This window comes from Chelonoidis abingdonii, chromosome 10 (genome assembly GCF_003597395.2).
Source record: "Chelonoidis abingdonii isolate Lonesome George chromosome 10, CheloAbing_2.0, whole genome shotgun sequence".
NCBI classification, from domain to species: Eukaryota; Metazoa; Chordata; order Testudines; family Testudinidae; genus Chelonoidis; species Chelonoidis abingdonii.
Window position 1 is genome coordinate 61563779 of NC_133778.1, and position 15057 is coordinate 61578835.

Genomic DNA, 15057 nt, shown 5'->3' on the forward strand with positions numbered 1-15057 from the left:
CTAAAATATAAATATGCAAACTTGATTTTTTTAGACTTCAAAGATAAGAAACTGAACTAAAATCTACAGTCTCATGCAAATTGATTGGGTGAAGCAGACTAACTACTTACCACATAATAAATAGCTCTATAAATAAATGCACCAGTAATAATGGAGTAAATATTACATGTCATATCAAATACCTTCATGAGAAACAAATCACATTTTTTAAAAAAAAGTTAGGTATTTTACCTTCAAAATGTTTTCTATATAATCTGCTCCTTTCACTTCAGCTAGCTTCCAGACAACTGAGAAGTGAAAATGTTATACCTCTGTGATAAATGGGTTGCTTTCTCTCATGAATTTAAACCCTTAAGATCTTGAATTACAAATTTAAATCATGCCAGCTTTACACCCCAAAGATTTGTGTAAAATCGTTTTCAGTCTTGCTTCCAAAGGGTTTCCATTGAAGAAGCCAGCTGTTACATATTTATTGTTCTATTATGTGACTTTAATCTTATAAATTCTGCTCACAGAATGTTAGATCAATAGCTCAACATCCCAACAATGCAGATTTGACATAGGCGTGCTGAATATATTCCACACTGTGGAGGTACAGTCATCTTCTGAAGCCAGGTAATTTTGATAAGAAAGGGCCGGTTTCTTACCTGAGAAAAAGGTTACTCTGAATTGGATCCACTAATCCAGATGCTGGATTATCCAGCTTCAGTAGCAACACTCAGTTAGCAAACAAAGATCCTTTCATGACACTGCTGACCATCAGTTATCTTTCTCCCAGGTACCACTCAAATTTTCCTATAGCCAATACATTCTAGCCTATTCTTTCCAAATACTTTCACAAACAAGACAGGAAGGTCAGGACTCAAAGATCTGAGTCTCCAAAATCTAAATTTCTTTGTCATAAATTGATTTTTTTCTTCCTGCAGCTGTACTAATATAGGCATGAATTTGAAGAGCAGTGCACATTGAATATAGGACAGGGTTAGTGCTAATTCAAATACAGTACAACTCCTTTATATGTTCCACCTGGCTAACGAGTCTAAAGTGACTGCTAATATCCTTCCTCATTTACACAAATATGTATTTATTCTATTGCATGATACCCCCTTGGGCAACATTTACTGTTTTTAAAGAGATCAAGAGCTGCCTAAACAGGGATATGATCTCCCAAAAGGTTTTGATGCTGCTCTGGAAGAATGTAAAGGCCCATATGACGTGTAGGATACATTCTGTTTTGAACAAAGAAAAGTTTGAATAAATTCAAAAACTGGAGATAAAGGTCAAATTCTGTTCTAAACTATGTTAGCATAAGTCCAGAGAAACTCGACTTAACTCAGTGTAATTAGTCTGGATTTACACTGATGTGACTTAAAACAGAATTTGCCACCAAAATTCTTATACTATGTACCATAAGGGAAAATAAATGACTTATGATATTTAATAATTTAGTTTCTTTCATGTGTGTATGGAAGACAGATGTTTAAGAAAATATACTATAGATGCCAAAGCCTATGGAGATAAGACCTAGAAGTGTGTTGGCAAGATAGTTCAGTAGTGTTCTTTGTCTAAACGGGCAGGGGCAGGTGGGGAGAGAAATAGAGCTAGTCAAACAATTTGTCACCAAACTCTTCTCAATTGAAACTGACAGGTTTTCCAGAAACATATTGGTTTTGAATAAAGCTTTGTCAGGAAAGTTTCTCCAGTCCAAGATGGTATTTCTGACAGAGAACCAACACGAGAGACACTCCTGGAGAAGACTCAGTGATTAGGGCACAAACCTGAGATGTGGGAGACCAAAGCAGGCACCTGAACCTGGCTCTTCCATACCCCCTGTGTCTGCCCTAAGCACCAGGCTATAGAGGCTATTGTTGGAGCTTGTGCTCTCAATTTTTCCATTAAAATTTCTAAAAGTCTCAATTTTGTTCTGCTTTCGAAGGAAAACAAGTTTCAAAACCTGAAATTTTTTTGCAAAATGGAATTGTTTTTTTCCAGCCAACCCTTGAAATGACATTGCATTCCTGTGAGAAGTTGAAACAAGATGTTGTATATAAATAAATGGATTTGTCTTTACATTTTCACTTAAAAAAAGTCTTATGATAGACGCACACAAAAAAACACAATACATTTGACACAGTGTTTAATTAAGTCTTCCTTAAAAACACTACAGTCGGTTACAGTGCCCGAGATAATCTTCTCAGATTGCTCTGAAAAGATTCAGCCAACACTGGCTTCTTTCCATTGTGGAAGCCACAAACGTAGCCACAACCCATCTCACAGAGCAGTTCATCACATCTGGAAGTTATGCAGAAAACATTGCTTCTAGTAACAATGCTGAGCACTTTTGGATAAAGGCCTTAGCATATCACAATTGTAAACTCTTTGGGGGCAGGGACCACCTTTTTGTTCTGTGTTTACATAGCATCTGGCACAATGGGGTTCAGGTCCATGAGTGGGCTGCTAGGTGCTACCACAATACAAATCAAAGTTCAAGCACAGTTTTGACGCTTACTGCGTGTGGACGTGCCCATTAGTCATTTTGTCAATGCAAGGAACTGTTGTGAGGGTAAGAAAAAGAATTAAAAATTTATTTTATTGTAGTCACTAAAACAGTTTCCTCACTTGATGAGTCACAGCACTGCAAGACAATGAAGAACAAAGAAATCTGTGTGTTGGGAAGCCAAGGTTTCAGTTTCTTGGAACAGGAGAAGAAGCAGTTGTATATGGACTGAATGGAGTCTTGTTTTTCTGTAGTCTGAGAGGTTATTTTGCAGGCAGTTATTAATGGCAGATTGCATGTCCTAAAGATTTGCTTTGGCTTTGTAAGTAAATAAGTCTAAACTGCAATGTTGTGTTCTTACTATCTTACCATCTCTGCTCAAAGCCATATTCTACAGGAGCAGTACACACTGCAGATAAAAAAGACTAGGATAAATTATTCATAATGCATCTGTATCCGCTCATTACTCTTCCAAAAGCAAAATAACTCACTCTGACTCCAACACCTGTCTGTCTGCCTGCTCAGAAGGTGCGTCATTATTATGTTGGCTTTCTCCATTAAATCATAAGAAAGGTTGTGCGTTGGTCTTGAGCAGAGGATTAAGCCATACCAGAAACAGCCTGACATACTGTAGAGCTTCTGAGTTAAAAACACAGGAGTTACAAACTAAGCAATCAGTCACATGCCTTGTTTGGAACTGGAAGTACACAATCAGGTGGCAGAAGAGACTAAAAAAAGCAAATACAGTACAGTCCTGTGTTAAACAAACTACTAAAAAATAAAGCGAAGTTTAAAAAAAGATTTGACAAGGTAAGGAAACTGTTTCTGTGTTTGTTTCATTTAAATTAAAATGATTAAAAGCAACATTTTTCTTCTGCATAGTAAAGTTTCAAAGCTGTATTAAGACAACGTTCAGTTGTAAATTTTTGAAAGAACAACCATAATGTTTCATTCAGCGTTATGAACAACCTCCATTCCCAAGGTGTTTGTAGCTCTGAGGTTTGACTGTATTGATAAATAACTGAACCAACACCAAAAAATGGCCAAGTGGATTCAACAAATGGGGACAAGGGAGTGAGGCAGGTCTGTCCCTCCTCCTCGACCTGTAAGACAGGAAGAAGACTGAACTCATTCCAAGAGAGACAGGAGAGTGGGAGACAGTGTGTCCCCATGACCACACATGGTGGGCTGTGGTTTCAAACCCAGAACCCTTCAGATCATGGGGGGACCCATAGGAGGCAAGGAATCTCCACACAGACATGCTGTGCTGGCTCTCGAGCTCACTGACTCCTTCATCCAGCTTCCAGGCAGCATGACTCCAATGGAGTCTATTACCAGGCCACTGAGACATTTTTATCCTTACCCACGAAGGTATTTTTCCAGCTCAGCAGCAGCAAAAAAGCATGCAGATTCATGCTATTGATGAGTCTCACAATATTTCTTTACTTTTCCAATTTATAGACCCCTGTAATAGGCATTTTAGGATAACCTCTAACAACATACCTTCCTTTAATTTGTGTGTCCCAGATTCTATCACACTTTGGACACAGTACACTTCCCGGACTTGTATTCCACCTCCACAAAGGGCTGTGTGCTTATGTCGGCGAGGGTCCTGTCCATCAAGGAGGAGAGTAACTTGGCATGCTTTCCATTCAGAAGTCTTCCATGAAAATCTTTGAAAGAAAAATAGTGTGTGTAAAACAAGGTTTTTTAGAAGACTGAGGCATTGGGTGGTTCTTTATATTAGAAATCTGTTATTCTTTAGTATGCAAACACTTTAATATTTGTTGTACATCTTCCTACTTCAAGACATACCTACCAGTTCCAGGCAATACATTAATCCAGTACTTATGCGGAATTTTTCACATTTCTATATCAGAGATTAAGTGATTTGCTCCATACAGGGAGTAAGTCTGAAAGCTGGCTGTTAATCCTGCCCTCAGGTCACAAGGCCATAACTCTCTGTCAGTAACTAAGGACCTACTTGTGAGAGGTACTGAACACTTGCACAGTCAGAGTACCAAGTGTTCAAAAACATCTTGGGATTTGGTCTCTGAGTGATAGCTTCATGAAGTTACAGGGTTTATTGGGTACCACCAGTTGCTCCCAGAAGAGGACTGCAATACTTGAGTTAATTTCTCTTTCTTGAAGTTGTGACACACATCAGATTTAGATAAAAAATATTTTCTCAGCATAGTTAATTCGTGTATAATAAAGAAATTAAACACTCAGGCAAGGTTTAAATTCTTACACACAAATATGTAAGTGCCACATAGAAAAACACCCACATTTGAATTGGATACATCTGAGGGTTTGTGTATTAGAATTCACAGTGCAAATGGAGGTTAAAAATAGCTGGTCTGCCAAAAAAAGAATTGATTAAAACTATGGAAACGAACAAACAAAAATCACATTTTTCCCATCTCATCTACAAGTGTGGGGATCTTTCAGAGGCACTGACTATCTCAGATCCAATGAACAGGACACCAGACTGAGAAACAACTGACCATCTGCAAAATGGAGAAGATACTTCCTCTCCTATGTGAAAAACTAACATCTACAGACAAAAAAGCACTATATAAATACCAAGTATTATGTTTCTGTTGACGCACATATTGTGTTATCTACATTCCTCCTTAGAGTCTTCTGCAATCTTTTCTATTGCCTTCCTTTCTCCATATTCCCTCAGTCTCCATATGGTCTTAATTTCTTAAAATATGTGCAAAGTAAGTTGCATTCCTTCCTTTGCCCCCAAAACAAAATACACTCTCCTGTTACCTCAGTTTCACGGGTTGTTAAATTTGCATGATGTGTTTGCCTTGTCACATAAATCATAACTGTATGCACCTTTGGATGTCTTTTGTGAAGAAAGATTTCCACCTTGAAATTCTGTGTTGTCTTTAGAAAATATTTGTAGGTAGGTGTCATAAACAGATAGCTAAGGGTTAATGTTTCTTTTACCTGTAAAGGGTTAACAAAGGGAACCAAACATCTGACCAGAGGACCAATCAGGAAACCGGATTTTTAAAAGCTCAGGGAGGGAATGTTGGGTGTGTGTCCTTTGGTGTGTCTTTTGTCTGTCTCTCGGCTATGAGAGGGATCTTTTATCTTCAAGCTTCTAATCTTCAGTTTCCAGTTGTGAGTACAAGGTAGAAAAAACAATAGGCTTTTATTGGTTGTTTTTTTGTATTTACATGTGTGTAGTTGCTGGATGTTTAAATTGTATTTCTTTTGAATAAGGCTGTTTATTTCATATTTTCTTTTAAGCAATTGACCCTGTAATTGTTATCTTTGAACAGAGAGCATTTTTATGTCTTTTCTTTCTTTTATATAAAGCTTTCTTTTAAAACTGTGAGTTTTTCTCTGTTAAGGCTAAGGAACGAAGGGAGGGGGAATCTCTTTGTGTTAGACTGACTATGTTTGATCGCATAGCTCTGGGTGAAGGGAGAGACACTTGATCTCTCTATGTTTGCATTTCAAGACTTGAAACGGTATCTTCCTAGGCCAGCCAAGGAGGAAGCCTGGGAGAAATAAAGAGAGACAGGGATGAGGGTTATTTCCCTTTGTGGTAAGACTCAGGGCATCTGAGTCTTGGGGTCCCCCCAGGGAAGGTTTTGGGGAGACCAGAGTGAGCCAAACACTGGAAATTTTTGGCTGGTGGCAGCAATATCAGATCTAAGCTAGTAATTAAGCTTAGAGGGTTCATGCTAGCTTCTCATGTTATGAACGCTAAGGTTCCTTCCTTTGCCCCCAAAACAAAATACACTCTCCTGTTACCTCAGTTTCACTGGTTGTTAAATTTGCATGATGTGTTTGCCTTGTCACATAAATCATAACTGTATGCATCTTTGGATGTCTTTTGCGAAGAAAGATTTCCATCTTGAAATTCTGTGTGTTGTCTTTAGAAAATATTTGTAGGTAGGGCATAGATATTACAAGGAAACTTAAAACTGCAAATTATTTGCAAAAAAAAAAAAACTTGAGCACACTTCAACATTTTCTAAACATTCTATCTTGTGAATATCAGTCATTTCTAGCCTCAAAGCACTTATGAATTTTGTAATATCTTCATGGAAGATGTGAATATTGCCAATTATTTATAATTTACAAGTAATTTTCAGATTAGCTGTCTTGCTCTCTCAACTAATATGCAGTATATCTTGTGCACATTTGGATTCATTCACAGGGTTTATTACCAGCAAAGAGGAATATAGTCTGTACATGACATGCAGGAAATAATTGTACTCCCACAATACATAAATTATAATAGAGAATTCTTTTGTAGAGAAGTTCCTTTTGTAGGTTATCACAGCTTTTCTAATATTCAGTATTAATGCAGGTCTCCAGTTTTCACATGAAGACAGAGAATCACACTTAATTGAAAAAGGTAATCTACCACATTTCTCCCCACAGCAGATTAAAATATCACATCTTTTAGAGTATACAGGGCCCAATTTTCAAAACTGGATGCCTAAAAATAAGTATGTATACATTTATTTCATCATCTAAATACTTGTTTTAGGCACTTATGCACTAATTTAAATCAGCATCATTTTAGGCTCTGGACCTTCTGAAAAATCAGGCCATTAGCATTCAAAATTATATGACATAACTAAATGTAGCTCAGCTCAAACATAACTAAACCTCATCTGTCTACAAGGCTGGAAAATCCCCTTAGAATTGCAGTATACAGAATAAGTGGATATTCTGCTCTGAGCAACCATGTGCTATAGTCATTGCCTATTTATCAACAGAAAAACTTTAAAGTAGAGGGTAAAAGCATATCAGTTCAATGGTATTGCTTTTCTCAGACAGGCCCTATGATGCAATAAGAGTTTATGAAAAGCAAAATCCTACTCATGTATTAGTTGATTTAAATATGCACGCTGGCTGTCAGTTTAAAAAAAAAAATCAACCAGAGAGATATTGGATACACTAGAGTTATCATCTACTGTATCACAAACCTATCATACAGCAGCATTTCCCTGCACTTAGTGTAAGGAGGGTCTGAATGAGCTCTCCCCTAACATCTAGTGGTGAACTGGGGCGGAGGGGCGGGGAGGAAATTCAGAAGAACATGTTTGCATAGATACACCTACTCTGCCCAGGTGTGCTGCAGATAGAGCTGCTGTGCCAAAATGATCACATAACACAAAAAACAGGGGTCACCCAATGAAAGTAATAGGCAGCAGGTTTAGAACAAACAAAAGGAAATACTTCTTCACACACACAGTCATTTGCACAGTCAACCTGTGGAACTCATTGCCAGGGGGTGTTATGAAGGCCAAAATAATAATTGGGTTCAAAAAAGAATTAGTAAGTTCCTAGAGGATGGTTCCATCAATAAATATTAGACAAGATGGGTGGGGATGTAACCCCAAACTCTGCATGTCCGTAGCCTCTAATTGTCAGAAGGTGGGAGCGGATGACAGAAGTGGATCACTCAATGATTTCCTGTTCTGTTCATTCCCTCTGAAATACCTAACATTGGCCACTGTTGGAAGGCAGTATACTGGGCTAGATGGACCGTTGGTCTGACCCAATATGGCCGTTCTTATGTGGATCTCAACACACTTCCATAGAAATGAAATACAAATACTTTAAATATGACATTGACTATTTTGTGCAGCTCTATTAACACTTAGCATCTTGAATTAGGTCAATCTTTTTATTCAGAGAGCAAGGATGTCTGACTATTTATCTGTACATAGTACCTTCTAAGTACTAGACAAATTGATGTCTTTGGTTTTTAAACTTACACAAGTTCTCCTCTGTGTGATCCTCCATTGCAGCAGGTTTCATGTGTGTGTGTGTGAAGGATTTCCTGTTTTGAAAGAGTTCAACCCAAGAGAAGGATTTAATCAAAAATATGTATTTTGACATTTCAGTAGTTTGCATTGAGTCAGATCTCTTCTGACAAGGAGTATCACAAGCAGGGTGCTGCTGCTGAGAATGTTACGTTCCCAACTCTTAATGGTGAGAACTTGGGTCTATCGGTCTTCGTTGCTCCTGTTGAGCATGTCATCAAGTTGGAGTGGAGAGGTTATTTGACTTCTATATTTGTCACTGGTGTGACCCCTGCTGGAATCTTGTCTCCAATTCTGGTGCTCTCAGTTCTAGAAGGATTTTGATAAATTGGAGAGGGTTCAGAGGATTCAGACAAGAGCCACATGAATGATTAAAGGATTAGAAAAACTTCCTTATATAGTAATAAGCTAAATAGAGCTTTTTGAATCTAACAAAGAGCAGGTTATGGGGTATCTTGATTACAGCCTGTGAGTATCTACATTGGGAACAAATGTTTAATAATGTGCTCTTCAATCCATCAGAGAAAGGTATAGCACAATCCAATGGCTGGAAGTTGAAGCTAGACAAGTTCCTACTGGAAATAAGGCAAACGTTTTTAAAGGTGAGAGCAATTAACCATTGGAACAAATTACCAAAAATTGTGTGGATTCTCTTGACTGACCACTAGGAATTCTTTCAGGGAAGTTTTGTGGCCTGAGTTAAACAGAAGGTCAGACTAGATTATCACAATGATCCCTTCTGGCTTTGGAATCTTGCTGGGTAAGGTGATCTCTGAGGTCGGTCTCAGTCCATTAAAAGTCTTGTAGATTATGACCAGGAACTCTGCTCATGAGCCAATGAAGAGCGAGTGGAGTTCCGGAAGTACAACCATGTGTCAATGCTGGTCTTTGTTACTAATGAAGTGTGTTGCTTTGTGTTGTACCTTTTTCACTTTCAAGCTTTTGCACTGAAGCCCAGGTAGGAGTTATGATGGTCCAATCTGGAACTGAAAAAGGCATGTTTTACCATGTCTAAATCCTCATATGTGAGAAGCTAGTGAACCCTCCACATCAAGTTTCTGTATGCCCAAGAATAATGAGGCCTGTATCTGAATAATGTCATCCAGGACATTACCCTTTAGAGCACTCTCACCACTCCCAATTCAAAGAACTAGTCAGAGATTACACTACTGCTTTTGTCAAGTATCAGAGGGGTAGCTGTGTTAGTCTGGATCTGTAAAAGCAGCAAAGAGTCCTGTAGCACCTTATAGACTAACAGACGTTTTGGAGCATGAGCTTTCGTGGATGAATATCCACTTCGTCGGATGCATGTAGTGGAAATTTCCAGGGGCAGGTATAATTTATATTATATTATTCAAGAAGAATGCATGAGATTAAGAGTTAGGTTCAAGGGGAGGGAGAAGCATGGAGCTGAGTGGATCCAAGGATGATAATATTCTGTTGTAGTGTGGCAAGTCATCCAGTCTTTGTTAATCCTGACTTGATTGGTGTCAAATTGCAGATGCAAGGAATGCTCAGCAGTTTTTCTTTGAAGTCTGTCCCTAAGTTTTGTCTGAGGAGGGCACTTAAAGATTGCTATTGTTGCCAATAGTTGAAGTATGTTCTCCTACAGTGTTTTTTTTGTAATAGTTTTTTTTGTGGCTCCTCCGATTCCCTTTGAATTTATTCCTTTGAAAAGAATTTTTTGGTGTCATTTTAATCTGTTCGTAGAGACTGTCCAGTTTGGTCGAGAACTAGCCAGAGGGTATATTTGCGTTATATTGATGGCATATATATTACATTGTGTGGGACGTGCGTATGGATAACGTGATGGTGACGTGGACTGGTTATTCCTGTGCATGGATGCCGGTTGGAAGATATTGGCAGAGTGGCATAAGCTTTTACATGGACTGGTTCCTGAATTAGAGTTACTATGGTCGATGTGCAGTACTGTGAAATAGCTCAGGTTGGCGGGTTGTCTGTGGGCGAGGACTGGTTGCCACCAAGCGTGAAAGTGTTGGACATGTCAGAGTGGCTGAAATCCCTGACGATGCATTGAGTGTGGTTTATGGGGACTGTATGTATGGCCGTAAGTCCTTGGTTTCTTTTCTTGGGTGTGTGTCTGCAGTAGGAGCTCTGGTACACATCTGGCTCTGCTTGATCTGTTCCTTATTTCTTGTGCGGTATTGTAGTTCTTGCAGAATGCTTGGTGGAGATTTTTGTAGGGGTCTGGTCTGTGAGGGTTAGAGCAATGCGTGTACCTCAGTGCTTGCTGAACAATAGATCTGTGATTGCCCAGCATGGAAAGCTGGAGCAATGAAGTAGCATAGCTGTCAATAGTTCTTCGGTATAGGTATGTAATGAACCAATCCACTCTTGCACCGGGTTTAGGAAGGACCCAGGTATGATTTGTCCAGCTGAGATATGGTGCGTTGGAACTGTTGAATCATGTGGAATTTTTCAAGTCTCTCTCCTAGTGGGTCCAGATGATGAAGATGAGTCATAAAATGTGTGGCGTAGAGAAGTGGCTGCTGTGGAGTAGAGCTGGGAAGCGTTTCAGGTCACCATAAGAATGGGTTGGATATTTGTAGCCAAAGGTGCACGTGCCACGTGCGCACGTGATCGGAGGTATATTGTCATCAATTTGAAATAGTGGTATGTGAGGATAAAGCACAGAGCTCAGCAATCTAGTTGTGCTTGCATCATCAGAGTATCTTCCTGAAGCTTGATATCCATCTATTGGGGAATGTTTGTGTAGCAGACCTACAGTTCCATGTGGCTACGGAGGTGAATGGCAAAAACCTGTGAAGCACCTTCAACCTCCCTGGCCACAAGCAGACGTTAAGGGCCATTCTGCAGAAAAAACTTCCAGGACCAGACTTCAAAGAACATAGCTGCTTCATTCATCTCGCATTTGGACATCATCAGCGTCAGGATTAACAAAGACTGTGAATTGCAATACAAAACCATTTCTCTCCCTGTTTTCACACCTCAGCTGCTAGAAGAGGGCCTCATCCTCCCTGATTGAACTAACCTCGTTATTTCTAGCCTGCTTCTTGCTTGCATATATATATACCTGCCCCTGGAAATTTCCACTACATGCATCCGATGAAGTGGGTATTCACCCAGAAAAGCTCATGCTCCAAAACGTCTGTTAGTCTATAAAGTGCCACAGGACTACTGCTTTTCAGAGTGAAAGAGAAGCAGCCTATCTGTTCTGAACTGGTACACTTCCATGTAAGTAGTAACCACTAAAAAGGATTTTCTACCTTTAAATAAGACACATTATGAGCATAATTCATAATACAATACCTTCACATTCAGATCTCAGCATGCCCTCTAAAATAAAGAGCAGTTCTTAAATGTTTCTCATTATTTCCAAATACTTAATTTTTAGAAAGCTTTGATTGCTGACAAGGCAAAGAGGTTTTTCTCTTAAGTCATCGTCTTGTTACACGACAACCATGGAAACTCAAGAGAATTCAAGAAATAATTACAATTCTGGCAAAATTGCATATTCCCAGTGAACATGAAAACACACCTTTGGGATCCAAACAATATTATAAAGTAGTTTAAAAGAAATTGCTGACTCCATGATAGCTATGTTGCAAATAACATCTTTATAACTTATTTGATTCATAGCATCATAGATATGTAGGACTAGAAGGGACATCAAGATGTCATCTAGACTATCCCCAAAAGCTATTTGTCTAACCTGTTCTTTATAACCTCCAGTGACGGAAATTTCACAGCTTCCCTAGGTACCCTGCTCTAGTGCTCAGCTGTCCTTAGATTTCTAATATCTTACTGTGGCAAGGCACCTTCTCAGTCTCCCCAGCCTATGCTGCTTTTAGCCCTGGTGAGACAGGCTTGGGTAATGCGGTCCCCCTTGGGACACAGGGGAAGTCTGCTCCCCGTATCTCCACCAGTCCTGTTTAGCGTATTCTCACCCTCTTGTGGGAGGGAGTACTGCCTCTCCTCCTGGTGGGTCTCACTGTTTTGCTGCTCTGGGAGCAGGGCTCCTTCTCTCTCCGCTCTCCTCCCCCTTCCTTCTTCCCAGGGAAGGGTTTAAAAAGGTCTCAGGCAGCCCCAAGTTGGAATCAGCTGATCCTAATTAACCTCAGGTAACTCCCCCTCAGCTGATTCTAATTTGCTACCTTGGTAACCCTTTCACAGATGAACCTGATTGACCTGTGGTTGCTTCTCAGTTGATAAGGAGGAGGGACTTTTAACCCTCTGGGACTGATTCCTACCCCTCCCTTGCAGCTGTCTGTCCTGAGTTTATCACACTACCTAAAATCTCCCTTGCTGCAATCTTGTCCTACTGTTAGTGGACCTGGAAAACAATTAACACTACACTCTTTGTAACAACCTTTTACATATTTGACGATGCCCTCCCCCTTAGTGTTCTCTTCTGTATACTAAAATTGCCTAATTCCTTCAATCTTTCCTCATAGGTCATATTTTCTAAACCTCCTATAATTATTGCTGTTCTCTTCTGAATTCTCTCCAATTTGTCCACATCTTTCTTAAAGTGTGGTGCCCAGAAATGGACACAGTACTCCAGCTGAGACATCACCAGTGCCAAGTAGAGCAGATCAGTTACCTCCCATGTCTTAGGTATGATGCTCCTGTTAACACAAAAAAGGTTAATATCACTCTGGGGTGTAACAGCATCACCTGATTGAGTCATATTCAATTTGTGATGCACTGTAACCCTTAGGACCTTTTCTGCAGTACTGCTGCCTAGCCCTGTTGTTCTCCCATTTTATATTTCCACAGTAGATTTTTCTTTCCCAAGAAGAATACTTTGCACTTGCCTTTACTGAATTCCATCTTATTGATTTCAGGCCAGGTCTCCAATTTGTCAAGATTATTTCTAATTCTAAGCCTGTCCTCTAAAGTGCTTGCAACCCCTCCCAGCTTAGTGTCATCTGTTAATTCTATAAATATACTTTCTACATCATTATCCAACTGGTTAATGAAACTATTGAATAGCACCAGACCTAGGACAGACCCCAGTTGATACAGTCTCCCTGTCTGACAGCAAACTATTGATAACTACTCCGAGTATGATTTTTTCACCTACTTGTGCACCCACCTTTTAGTAATTTTTCCTAGACTATATTTCCTTAGTTCCTTGTGATACTGTGTAACTTATTAAAATCCAGATAGTTCATGTCTACTGCTTTCCCCCAGCCATCCAGCTGATCATCCTGTCAAAAAAGGAAATTAGGTTGATTTGGCATGATTTGTTTTTAACAAATCCATGTTGGCTATTACTTGTCACCTTATTTTCCTCTAGGTACTTACAAACTGATTGTTTAACAGTTGGTTCCAGTATCTTTCCAGGTATTTGAAGTTAGGCTGATTGGTCTATAATTCCCTGGATCCTCTTTGTTCCCCTTTTTAGAGAGATAGGTACTATGTTTGCCCTTCTCTAGTCCTCTGGGACCTTATCAGTCGTCCATGAGTTCTCAAAGATAATTGCTAAAGGTTTAGAGATTGCTTCAGCTAGTTCCTTAAATACTCTAGGGTAAATTTAGTCAGGCCCTGCTAACCTCCTCATCTCTTTAGCCTATCAAATTGATTCTCTTTGTATGTACAACAGTTTTACATCACTGTATTCACTTTAATTGATTTATTCCTGATTTAAACCAGGTAAATGAAAGAAGAATCAGGTTGTGTGTTTAAATTTGCCAAGCATATGAATAACTAATAGCAACACAGAAATACACACTAAGCTTCATAACACTTAACACTGCTTTAATATTTTCCTTTTTGCATTTAAACTATTGATTTTAGGAAGTTATTTTAAAATTTTCACTGTAAAGTGAAAAGTTCATACTTTAGCGTCCAGGCATGCGTGGAAACTTATAATGGTCTTACCAAAAAGTCTCCTTTAGAAGAACTAATTTTCTGGAGCTGATGGCAGCAAGTTCTTTCCTTAATTAGAGTGATGGGGATGAACAAAATATTTACCACTGCCCTCTGCTAGATGAAATCAAACCAGCTCAAGTGTTTGCCTTATCCAACAGAAGGAAGGAAACATCTCAAGAGCTACAGGCTTCAGTTCACAACAGGTATCGTGCACGCTCTTTCTTTGTTCCTTCCTCTTTGGGCATGGAGAGTTTCATAAGAGAGTGGTCCCCCTGAGAAGCTTCCTTGGGCAATTGGCAGAGCTTATAAGAACTATATCTTAAAGCAAACGAAACCAGAAGTCAGATTGTGTGATTCCTCGGAATTAGGGAAGTAGAGTAAAATATCACTGTACAGATAGTAAGACTAAAATGAAGTTCATATTAGAAGGAATGTGAGTAGGCCTTTCAAATGCTGGAGGAAGCCTTAAGCTTCCAATCCTGGATCTAGGTTCTTTGAACTCATCCCCTTTCTGCAAGAGAAGAAAAGAAAGGATGGAAGTCCACATTCACCCCAGCAATGCAATGGACAAGGCACATGTGACCCAAGAGTGAGAAGAAGTGGGGAGAAATAGCATGCCATTCTCCTCAAACAGAAGATGAGACTCCTAGCATATCTCAGGCAACATTATTCTACAACTGTGAGGTAGCAGTTTCTAGTATGAAGGATTTGCATCCTGCCAAATTGATTTGTCCTTATCATCTGAAAACTTCCAGTAGTGTTTATAAGAAGATAACCACCAGATCAACAGGCTGTAGATGGTAGTATGGAGATGTAACATCTCTTACTGACTGCAAATGATGTATGTAGGCTCAACATCTCGTATTTCTTATATAGGATTTTAGACTCAATGGT

At 39.3% G+C, this 15057-nt stretch overlaps 1 protein-coding gene across 1 annotated transcript in view; it reads right to left on the minus strand.

Annotated features, from left to right (window-relative positions):
- Positions 1-15057, minus strand: part of THSD7B (thrombospondin type 1 domain containing 7B) — a 513591-nt gene that overhangs the window by 289197 nt on the left and 209337 nt on the right. The window contains exon 5 of the mRNA XM_032797132.1: positions 4001-4170. Within this exon, the coding sequence (XP_032653023.1) occupies positions 4001-4170 (170 nt within the window). The remainder of the gene's footprint in view (positions 1-4000; positions 4171-15057) is intronic.